Below are 12,577 nucleotides of genomic sequence, written 5' to 3' on the forward strand. Positions count from 1 at the left end.
ATACAATCAAATATCCGAAACCTATAATTAGTTCAGCGTGAGTCGTACTCGAAAAGAGCAATCTGAAGTTATTTGACATGCTGCTGTAGCGTTAAGTTTAATTTTTATTCACACTTAATATTTACGTGGTAATTAAGACCTGCAATTTATCCAGTGCATATATATTGGACATAAGGTATTTTATGATATAAGATGATGTTTTAGCATTAAGTTAAAATTAAATAATTACGACGGGCAATTAGCAAAGCTCATTTATACTTGAAATAAGTTATCCAAAGATACAACACTCGTGCTGCTTTGCACACAACGTAAATATATACACTTATATTACACTTGTGTCGCAATGGCTTGACTCGAAGGTTTGACACAGCATGAGGCTCAGCTGATGGTCATGGAGACGCAGCTCGCTGGTTTGGGTTTTGTTTGTATAGGGTTCAGCGTCCCAAAACCAATCAGGCTATGACAGACGCCGTATGGAAGGCTCCCAAATTTTCAACCGCCTGGGGTTCTTTAACATGCACTAACATCGCACAGCACACGGGTGCCTTGCTTTTCGCCTCCATCGAAACGCAGCCACCGCAGCTGGGATTCAATCTCGCCTCATTGGGCACAGTGGTCGAGCAACCTAACCCTAACCCTAACCGACCACTGCACCACCGAGGTGGTGCCCAGTTCGCTGGTGTTCGAAGTTTTCCCTAAAGGCCGTAATATGTGACTGAAAAAATGATATTTTGCGATGATAAAGCGTTCGTGTTTAGATATTCATTTATTCAGAGCTCAGTGCGTGCCACCGAAGTTGCTGAAGCCAGTCTACGATGCGCGAGGAAGCGTTCGAAATAATCAACAGCGGAGCTCGCACGAGAAATCGTCTATCAGGAAGCGATGGCGGGGTCGGCTGGTTCACGCGCAACCACCGCTTCCGGTCGAGAGGCCACGACAGGAACCGACTCTTCGGGGTCATCGTTGCCGGTAGTGTCTTCGGGTTTGCCCTCCGGCTCAACGGGTTTGCCCTCCGGCTCAGCGGGTTTGCCCTCCGGCTTAGCAGGTTTGCCCTCCGGCTTAGCGAACTGGAGGAAAATTTGCTCCAGCGTGTTCTCGCCCACCATGGAGTGCTGCAGCGTGCATTCCTCCTCCAAGCGGCACAGTCTGCGGAACAGCTCGCTCCAGGGCATGCGCTCGGTCAAATTGAAGCCCTGCATATTCTGCAGATAGCAGTCGCGATTGTGAGCCTGTCCACCTAGATGGCGCTGCGATCGATTGAAGGCGCCACCAAAACATACACATACAGTTTCACCTTAAACAGATAAAGACTCATTATTTCAGCGGTATTATTTTTGCACCAAATTTAGGCTATGCTAGTCTGACTTGAAAAACCGCAAAAACTGGGACAGGTATTTGCTAAAACGTGTCAGAATTCGGTGTAAACAAACATTTAAAAATCAGTGTCATAACCCGTAAGCCTAACTGAGGGTTTCAGACTCATCAGCAGCGCTTTTTCAGTTCGTCGGTATTATAGAACTGGCTTTTTGGAAGTTTTAAAGCGGCAAATGGGGTAAAGGGAAGTACACCTGCCCACTTTCGGAGGTGATAAGAGGAAAAGTGGGAAAACAAAGGGGATGCGAGAGGCGATGGTTGGTAGGTGGGCAGAGTGAAGATGAAGCGCGCCACATGCTGACAGAGTGGACTATGTCACCCGCTCACACGGTCTGACCAATTCAGAGTGGATGACATTATCCAGACTATCTACCTAGCTAGTCTAGTTTATTGAGTGGCAGACTAATTATCTTGGTTTGGTTTGTGGGGTTTAACGTCCAAAACCGACTGAGGCTATGAGGGACGCCGTAGTGGAGGACTCCGGACATTTCGACCACCTGGGGATCTTTAACGTGCGCTGACATCGCACAGCACACGGACGCCTCTTCGTTTCGCCTCCATCGAAACACAGCCATCGAGGTCGGGTTCGAACCCGGGTATTCCGGACAGTAGTCGGGCGTCTTACCACTGCACCACCCCGGCGAGGCACTAAATATCTAACATCTCATAGATATTGGCTTGAAGGATGAGTGTCAGTTGTAAAGTGAGCCTTCTAGAGAAACGCTATAGGCTGAAATATCTGCACCAATGTGCACTCTGTCCGGCCTAATCTACCGGCCGTAATGAAAGCTACCACGTGACAGCTGCTGGCGCATCTCCCTCGCCTAGTGCATCCACGGAACCCCATCTTGGGCAGGGCTCAGGAAAAGGCCTTTTATCCATCACAGAGAGGAGTTTTCGGGAGCTAAGCAGCTCAGTTTCCGCCTAGAAGCTTTCATACTTTATGGACCTACTTCTAAGACCGGTTAAATAAAATTAGTAGAGCCAAGCCTACCTGCTTAGCGAATGAATCGGCGGAAGCTTTCCATCTTAAAGGGTCCCTGAAATACTATTCGAGTTAAATGTGAACGCTTCGAATGGAGCAAATAGTTTACAAATAATTAAAAAAAATGCTCCTGGTGACCACTCGCGGCCAATTGGGGCGACACATCCCTGCGTGCACCGCGCGCAAACTTCCCAAGGGACATCACATGGGCATGCTGGGCGCGCCCGTTCATGGGACGCTCCGACGGTACGCGGGCAGGACATGGCACCATGGTTACTTGTTAAGGCAAAAGCCTTTAATGCCTCATCATTGTCAGCAGGAGCTGTCGGCAGAGGATGTCACGCTTTCGAGAGAGATAGCTAAAAATAAATAAATAAATAAACATTGTCTCCGGCGCGAGTCAAACCTCCATCCATTGCATCCCCAGCCGGGCTCTTACCAACTGCACCACGCCTCGGATCGTGAAACGTTGATCCTAATTCCCCTTGTCAACACAGGCCTCCGATGCTCCCCAACTAAATCGGAACTATTGCAGCTTAAACCCATACCCGGAGATCCCCCCCATTGAACTTCACATGTACGGAAACCCAGTGCCCATTGTGTCTCAGATGAAGATTCTCGGCCTTTTCATTAACAACGCACTTGATGCAACCGCCACCCTTCAACCCTTGCAAAGACAGACCAAGCAGGTTGCTGGACTAATCAGGCATGTGGCTGCGAGCAACCATGGGCTGTGGGAACGCGAAACCCTCCATATGACCAATGCATTAATTATTAGCCGAATCACATACCTCCTCCCATATCATATACTCACTCAGCGCCAAACAGAGCAGGCGGACATCCTAATACGCATGGCCGTAGCCTCCGCCCTACGTCTTCCACGGACGGTCAACACAGAACGTCTGCTGGCCACTGGTACTCACAATACCGTGAACGAATTAATAGAAGCTCAACGAACCAACCAATTAGTCCGCCTGAGTCGCACGGAAACAGGAGAATGCCTACTGCGACAACTCCGTCTCAAACCACCCATCGCGACCCCAGCAAGTGCTACACCTTTCATGATCTCTCCGGGCACGCAGGATCACATATACCAGAAGCCCCTACCACGTAACATAGGCGCTTGCCTTTATCAGGGAAGGCGGAAAGTCAGAGCCAGCTATTACACCAAAAGATACCGCAACCGCTCTGATATCCTCTATGTCGACGCGGCAGGGAATTTTAAAGTAGGATTTTTCACTGCAGTCGCTGCCTACGAAGATGGCAGAGTGGGGGCCGCAGCCACTATCCGAACTAATTCGCCTGCAGAAGCGGAAGGAGCCGCCATCGCACTCGCGCTTGCCAATTCAGCCATTGACAATGACATTACCGAAATTTGTAGAGATTCTCAGGCGGCATACCGCCACTACCTAAACGGCGTGGCGACACCGGCCGCGCATCATATTCTTGCCACCGCCACCTATCTCGACCGAACTGTTAATCTAACGTGGATCCCAGGGCATGCCTCGATCCCCGGTAATGAGCGCGTTCATGCGCTGGCTCGAGAACTCTCTACCCGAGCCCTGGATGATCAGGCACCCAACTTCGCGCAGGAGGCCGCATCGGTCCTTTCTACATACCACCAAATCACCACATTCTACAAACACAACCGCATGACACTGCCACCACCCCACAGCACCTTGTCACCCTTATCCAGTGCTACATGGTGACAATTGCAGACGGATTGTTTCATTTCCCCCTACCGTCTCTCATGCCTTCACCCTGGCTTGCCCCCTCACTGCGACACCTGTGGCGAGCCCAAATCCTCACTTTTCAACTACCTGTGGGAATGTCCTTTCCCCCAGGCAGTGTCCCCCATCCACCATCCCACCTCTTCTTCCTGGGAGGCTGCTTTGCGGACGGCTCAACCCGCCGGTCAGAAATGGTCGGTAGATCGGGCTCTATGTGAAGCAAAAGACCGTGGACTCCTGGACTAGTAGGGGACCACCCTGGAACACTTTTGTTTTAAATAAAGTTGTTTCCATCCATCCATCCCCTTGTCTACCGTGAGGATAGCGGAATTTCGCGGGTGAGAGATACTGCGCCTTTAATTTCCTGCAAACGAATTATAGATCGCCCGTGAACTTTGATGCGTTCAATGAAATGCTAGTTGTGTTCGACAAGGGGCGCGCGATGTACCGTGACGACTGGTCGTGACGTCACCAGGCAATTCATCGACCATTATAAACTGGGACGTAGACTGGTACCCCTGCCCAGCCAGATGTTAGACTAAATAATAGAGAAGCTGTCGCGTGGAGGCGGCTACAAACTAATGAATTCATGAACCCTGTCTGGGCGTTTCATGCACTACCAGACCTTAGCGACAATGATCTGTGCACACACTGTGGGGCGAGAGGGACCCTCGACCACATAATTTGGGAGTGCCCATAATCTACAGGCCCCGCCGGGGTGGTGCAGTGGTAAGACGCCCGACTACTGTGCCGGAGTTCCCGGGTTCGAACCCGACCTCGGCGGCTGCGTTTCGATGGAGGCGAAACGAAGAGGCGTCGTGTGCTGTGCGATGTCAGCGCACGTTAAAAATCCCCAGGTGGTCGAAATTACTCCGTAGCCCTCCACTACGGCTCCTCTTTCTCTCTTTCCACTTTCATTCCCACCTTCCTCCCTTCCCTTACGGCGCGGTTCGGGTGTCCACAGAGCAAGTGTGACAGTTACTGCGCCTTTCCCTTCCTGTGAACCAATTTATTATAATCTACAGGGATAGGACAAAATATTACAAGTAGAGAAGCCTGGGATACCCTGCTGCGAAGCGCGGACCCTGCGATCCAGCACCGCACCGTCCATCTGGCCGGAAGAGGAAGCAACAAGCCAAGGGCTACCTGCCAGTCTCTAATCCGCGGGCGCACGACTCCCGTCTTTCCCGGTACGCGTGCCGGGGGCAGGAAAGAGCACGCCCATTTCCGATGGAAATAAACGTCGTGCAACCAACCAACCAATGCATAGACGAAGCTGGCCCTGCTGGGAGTCCGATCCAGGCGTCCGTGCGGCGCCTTTCATTTGGCGCCTCCTCGGACGCCGCACAACACAGCAAATAGAAGCAGACCCCGATGTCTAGGAGGCGTTAGTACAGCAGGCCTCAGCGGTATTTCAAATTGGTTTACAGGATTTAAAAGGCGCACTATCTGTCACAATTCTCCACGGATTGATTGATTGATTTATAGGAAGGGAAAGACGCGGTAACTGTCTCACTTGTTTTCTGTGGACACCTCAACCGCGCCGTAAGGGAAGGGAGGAAGGTGGGAGTGAAAGTGGAAACAGAGAAAGAGGAGCCGTAGTGGAGGACTACGGAGTAATTTCGACCACCTGGGACCACGCCGTAAAGGAAGGGAAGAAGGTGAGAGTGAAAGACGACAGGGAGATAGAGGTGCTGTAGTGGAGGGCTACGATCCACCGCTCTATAATGACTTTCGTTGTTGTTGATGTTGTGGCTGTAGGAAGAAGGAAAAGAAAATGCACGGGCCTGCTACTGGCTCTGTAGCTGAGCCACCTGATTGATTTATAGGAAGGGAAAAGCGCGGTAACTGTCTCACTTGTTTTCCGTGGACACCTCAACCGCGCCGTAAGGGAAGGGATGAAGGTGGGAGTGAAAGTGGAAAGAGAGAAAGAGGAGCCATAGTGGAGGGCTACGGAGTAATTACGACCACCTGGGGATCTTTACGTGCGCTGACATCGCACAGCACACGGACGCCTCTTCGCTTCACCTCCATCGAAGCGCAGCCGCCGAGGTCGGGTTCGAACCCGGGTACTCCGGCACAGTAGTCGGGCGTCTTACCTCGGCGGGGCAGCTGAGCCACCTCCGCCGCCTCGTGCGGACAGAAGAGAAGATAAAGAAAAAAAGAAGAGGGAGAGAAAGACGCGCGCCGCAACAACGGCCGTCGTCCACCACCACCGAAGCGGTGGCGGGTGCAATGATGGCTCACAACAGACAAAAATTCAATGGCTGGCCGCGAGCGGCGTTGGCCCACCGTCCCAACCCCGTGGGGCCAGGAACTGCCCCTCATCGCACTTTAGTGGTCCAAAATGCCCTCTAGATATTTATTTACTTTTTTATTGTACGCCAGCGTTGGCCGAGGTGAGGGGGGAGAGGAGCATCATTTTCCATCGTCCATATATCTCCAGTGCTAGTAAAGGTATATAGACTGAAAATTTTTGCGTTGTTGTTGCGACTCAAGGAAGAAGGAAAATAAAATGGTTTGGTTTTGGGTTGTGGGGTTTAACGTCCCAAGAAACTCAGGCTATCAGAGACGCCGTAGTGTAGGATTCCGGAAATTTCGACCAACTAGGGTTCTTTAACGTGCACTGATATCGCACAGAACACGGACGCCTTGCTTTTCGCCTCCATCTAAAAGATACACGGTCCTGCTGCGTTGCGTTGCGGTGACGATTGATGGGATCGCTATTGCAGGTGCGCGTTTTCTAGTTTTCAAAAATAGCTTTTCATGAGCCCTTTTAAGGTTTAGTATGCACCACTTTATTCTCTTGTGGAGCTAATTTTGCACTGCGAATTCTTCAGCACTCGTCATAACTTCCTGCGTCCATAGCATCCCCTCTGTGTTCTTTCTAAGGCTGTCTTATTTAGATTGCGCTGCTCCTCCGGTTTCACCATAACTTTCCAAGCTACTACAGGCAAGCCATTGTCTGAAATTGTACCTCAAGGCTATATTAAAAAAACGCTAACAAATTACTCCGGAGCTCTCACCACGGTACCCCTTTCTCTCCGCTTTCACTCCCACCTTCCTCCTTTTCCTCACTGCGTGGTTCAGGTGTCTACAGTACAAGTGTGACAGATACTGCTCCTTTCCTTTCCTCTAAACCAATTATTATTATTATTATTATTATTATTATTATTATTATTATTATTATTATTATTATTATTATTATTATTATTATTATTATTATTATTATTATTATTATTATTATTATTATGAGAAATGGGCCGGATCCTTAGCGGAGGCCTCTGGACATCACAGCCACGTTGGGTTTTTTGACCTGTGGCGTCCGTGTGCTGTGCGATGTCAGCGCACGTTAAAGATCCCCAGGTGGTCGAAATTACTCCGTAGCCCTCCACTACGACCCCCCTTTCTCTCTATCCACTTTCACTCCCACCTTCCTCCCTTCCCTTACGGCGCGGTTCAGGTGTCCACAGAGCAAGTGTGACAGATACTGCGCCTTTCCCTTCCTATGAACCAACCAACCAACCAACTGACATCGCACAGTGGATTTCGCAGCAGAATATTCTTTTAATAAATGATCTGAAGAACAATCTGAAGCATATAAAGACGCTAGGCAGGGAAGTTCTACACTTTTGCAACTCCACAACCAAGGCAGATAGGTGTTAATATATGCTGGCGTGGGAAATAGTATACGGCCTTCTCGTTGCTCGCGCAGCTCGTAATAAAATACTGGAGTGGATAATATTAGAGCTCACAAAAAATACGCTCGACCTTTCAAGTTTACGGCGGTTTGCTGGGCTTCGAAAGTGAGCATTACGTTTCAGCCCGTTGTGGGAGGATATTTTGAACACGACGGCGTTGAAAGGCCCGCTCCAGAAAACTGAATTCAGCGTCGTGCGAAACATCGCTGGCATAAAACTAGCAGTGGTAGTTGGCAGTGACATGGCCATGCACCGAATGGTCGTTGAATAATGTGACATTAAAAAGCAGCATGATATGGCACCTGCCAACTCAAGCCTCTCCTTCCTGATGGGATGGTGAGATTGGATTCCAGCCTCTCAATACCCTTGTTACTTGAGTTAGATGCGCTGCTGGCACGTTCCCATGCTTAGTTGAAGTGGGGATCTGTATCTTCGTCGGATGGTGTTTTATATTATGTCACGAAACCCCGCCTTCACAGTCAATAGAGATACGGGATCCCCTTTACGGTTACCCGTCATCCCTCTATGAGGTTTGAGAACACAGTTAAGCTTAGGCCGGCCAACACGTGAAGTACCTGTGTCGGTGCATGATTCAGGGATTAGTCCAAGAAAATCAATTTCTTGTTTGCAAACAATGGGATATTGATAGCTAGTAGTCCAAATTACACTGCATAATAACGAAAAAAAAAAGAGAAACGCCACGACACAAAATTGATCAAAAACGAGTCGGTAAATAACAGGGGAACTGGACAATGAACAAAACACTGCGATAAAAGAAGACTCTAAAGATAGCAAAGCAAGTATTGTAACATATGATAAGTAGGGGCAACAGTTACACAGCAAACACAGCATAAAATACTAAGCGACATCAAGGTTTAAACAGAGGCGAAAACAATATTCTATTAATCGACTGTCTTTGGCAAAAACGCAATTCTCACGGCTTTCTTGTTAGATGAGGCATCGAAGTCGCAGAGCTGATGAGTGGCGGCAGCCGTACAGATGAGGAGAACGAATTAGTTGCGGGCTCGGTGAAAACCAAAACACTTTACTAGAGCGAGCCGCCGCGAGAGAGGCCCACAAGACGGAATCTTCGCAGAGCGCACTGCCGCGGGCATGCTGCGGTCTGCCTTTTATACTCTCGGCTGTTTGCGCTGCAGAAGACGACGATCCCGCCGCAGCTAGAGGCTGCAACGAGGAGCTGTGATCAAGAGACACAACTCAAGGCCGTCCAGCAGGTCTCGGCAGCTCTAGAGAGGCAGCGACCGAGCGAAACCGAGGAGAGGGGGGGCAGCACCCCCAAGAAGGGGGCGGCGGCCCTCTCGAACCCGCGGAAGTAGCGAGGGACGTAACAAGACCTCAAGGAGCACAACGCACGAGACTGACGTAGTGGCCGCGTCACGGTAAAAGCTTGTCCTCCCTGCTTGGAGGGAGCCTAACCGATTCTGCAGGCATTTTAAATAAAAGTTGTTCTCTCTCTCTCTCTCTCTGCGCTGCAGCCCATCGTCAAGGACGCGCATTTGCCGGTCGCTGCCCCGGGATGTCATGTCAAAGCATGCCCGGAGGAGCGGGGAGGTCCCGTAAGTTCCGCTCTATATGTGAAACAGCTTGTGACATACGATCTGGTAATTTAACTACGACTGTACGCTAACATGCATGCGTGGGAATACAGGCCCACATTTAAAGATGAGTGAAAGATGAGTGCTATACAAGTAGAAAAGCGCATATACCGGAAGGAGGGCCTGGCCCGCACAGGGAAGCTGGCACACAAGAACAATGAACATTGTCGGCTCTTACTCTTAAAAGGGAATTTAACTGTCCTCCCAATTTTTAATGGCGTTTGGGGTCCCTGATCCGCGCGCCGCTTATCACTGCGACTGCATCGTCATTTCTATTGATTTTACTAACACGTTCTGCCTGTATATACAGGGTCTTGAATATTTGGGGGCTGGGATTTTAAAAAGTTCCTATGCAAAATCTACTACCCTATTCGAGCTGAAATAACGTTCACAAAATAGCAAAACATAGTCTACGTTATCTGATAAGTGATTCAACATCGGTACCTGCATAGATTTTCCGAAATCGAGAAAACACTGCTCTCGGCGGCCTGCACAATTTTCGCAGAAGAGAGTCGAAAAGCTATTTTGACATGGTGCGTCATCTGTCGGGCAGCGAGGCAAGCGCACCGACGGCCGGGATGGAGCTTGTCTCACAGCTCGAAAGATGACGTATCATGTCAAAATAGCTTTTCGACTCTCTTTTGCGAAAATTGTGCACGCCGCCGAGAGCAGGTTTTTCTCGATTTCGGGAAATCTAGGCAAGTACCGATGTTAAATCACTTATCAGATAACGTAGACTATGTTTTGCTACTTTGTGAACGTTATTTCAGCTCGAATGGGGCAGTAGATTTTGCATAGGAATTTTTTAAATCCCAGCCCCCAAATATTTAAGACCCTGTATGTTTGAGCCGTTTTTTTGTTATAAAGACTTATCTACAAGTCAGTGCCTGTGCCCTTCACATCGTTGTCGTTCCTCGTTCCCGTTTGCGCTCTCTGTGAGACACTGGACATGCTGTAGCCTCCCCAGCTTCGTCGCATGTGATAGGCATTACGAAAAAGAGGTCGCGTTTCTTGCGCATACCTCGCGTTTTTCGGTGATTATGGCGCCTGGGAACTCTCGCTGCACGGCCTGCGTGACCTCCTCGGCAGCCGCGGCATTGTCGGGGCTCAAAACCACTTCGAGCCGGTAGCCTGCGCCGAACTTCTCGCGCAGGTGCTGCAGCGTCCCAAGGCACCTCATCTCTCCCGCCGCCATGATGGTGAGACGGTCGCAGGAGAACTCGCACTCCTCCATGCTGCGTCGTAGAGGATGAGACATGCTTTATTTTTCTCTAAATCGTTCCCTACTGAAAAACTAAAAGTTCTACCGGACAATTCCCTCACAAAATCTCACCAAATCGCATAGACTCTCTCAATCGTGGACACCTTTATCATAAAATATTTCGCATAATTTATGATAATGTTCAAGAAACTATGAGATCTAATGCAATTATATGCGATTTGTATGTGATTTTTTATGCGAATTCAGTGAGATTGAGAAAATATGAGGTTATTGCCTCATACAATTTTTTCAGTAGGGTTCTCACAGCCATTCAGCCAAGACAATCGCTGTTTTAATGCAGGGTGTATCAAGAGCTCTGAACACCCAGATGTTTTACTGTGGGTGCTTTTGAGCGCCGACCTGAGGAATTTGAATATTTGTCCACTGCTACCTAGCCCTGTGAATGGAGACATGAGCCACAATAATATAATGACCTGGAAGAGGGGAATACTGCGCTACTTGATAGACAGAGACAAGTGAAAGACGACACACGAATGAGGCGCAATTTCTGCGCCTCATTCGTGTGTCGTCTTTCACTTGTCTCTGTCTATCAAGTAGCGCAGTATTCCCCAGTATGATCAACCAACTGGCCCCCGTGTTTGCATTGCTGGAAGAGGGGCCTCCGGCAATGCGTTAGCATGTACAGTGACGTCAACCTTGTCTCTGTCATGCATGACAGAGACGCTGGTACATGTACCAGCGTCAAAACAATGGTGGCAACAGAGACGACATTATATATCGAAATTCTAGTTTCCAGCTTCTCAAGAAAACAGGGAGTTGTAGTGTAGCGCTTTCCGTCACCCATTGTCCCAGTTGGAGCGCGCAGGACGCTGATTACGCATGCGCAAATGGCTTTGTGGGCACCCACTTGTCACTGCCTCGTAAGCGTGCCGCCTATTGTGGGCGGTTAGAGCTATCCTAAACAAGACTGTCTAAAGATTACCAATCAATGGGCACCCTATAATGGGTTCTCACGCCACGCACTATGAGGCGGGTATTCACGATGCTGGCAGTTATTACGCGCATCCCTAAGAAGAGACATCATGGAGTCATCCGTAATTGTTACTTTGCCATCACTAACAGGATATGAGAAACACTAAACAGAAATTTGCAAACTGGAGGCGTGCTAGCTTAGACGTAATATGGTTAAGCGGACGCCTCTCACGAATGTGTAGTGGCCACACCTTGCCAGCTAGTACGGGAGCAGAAGCAGGGATGGGGCACAAGGTGTGGCCATTGCGCGTGGAAATACTGGAAAGGTCAGTAATGTAAATTTTATTATGACTGCCGTGGTCAGTGTCAGAAATCATGGTCATTGAATTTTATTAGGTGACAACATGGAGGAAGGAAAGAACTTAGGAGAGGCCCTGGCGTCACTTTTTTGAAGCCGGCGCTGCCGCGCCGCGACCGGACACTGCACCGTCTCTTCTTCTCCTTTACTCTCCGCATTTTCTTTCTCTGCGACGCCCCTGTACCTGGGGCCTGCTAGTGGCCCAATTTTTATAGCAACAGCGATGCCGTTGCTAATGGCCCGACTTGTCTAACCCTAAATTTTGACGTCACTTCCGCCACACTTTCTCCATTGCATTGGAAATGGCAAGAGCCTCTCCTAAGTTGTTTCCTTTCCCCATGGGTGGCAATGAGCTGAGTTAGGCCGCCTCGATGCCCGTGCCCTCTCCTAGGGTAGAGACAATCACGTTGTCTGTTACTGGCGCCTCCCATATTTTGACCCTCTTCTCATAGCGCTTCTGAAGCGTGCACGTTGGTCGTACGCGCTTCCTCGAAACAAAGCTGCTTTGCTCATGAGGTGCCATGTGTCAATATGAATGGAAGGCAGATGACGCAAATTATAAAACGGCATGTTTTTATTAGGTTAGGGGCCTCTTTTCCTGCCTGTTCTATGGTGGTTA

The 12,577-nt window shown here is 49.4% G+C and overlaps 1 protein-coding gene across 1 annotated transcript in view; it reads right to left on the bottom strand.

Annotated features, from left to right (window-relative positions):
• Positions 1-872: 872 nt before the first annotated feature.
• The window catches only part of LOC146173514 (phospholipid-transporting ATPase ABCA3-like), a 109,870-nt gene continuing 98,165 nt past the window's right edge, over positions 873-12,577 (bottom strand). The window contains exons 21-22 of the mRNA XM_084585212.1: positions 10,428-10,641; positions 873-1,202 (exon numbers count right to left, since the gene is read on the bottom strand). Of these exons, the coding sequence (XP_084441338.1) occupies positions 873-1,202; positions 10,428-10,641 (544 nt within the window). The remainder of the gene's footprint in view (positions 1,203-10,427; positions 10,642-12,577) is intronic.

The sequence above is a fragment of the Amblyomma maculatum genome, chromosome 11, assembly GCF_055883805.1.
Source record: "Amblyomma maculatum isolate TAMU_Amacu chromosome 11, ASM5588380v1, whole genome shotgun sequence".
Classification (NCBI taxonomy): Eukaryota; Metazoa; Arthropoda; class Arachnida; order Ixodida; family Ixodidae; genus Amblyomma; species Amblyomma maculatum.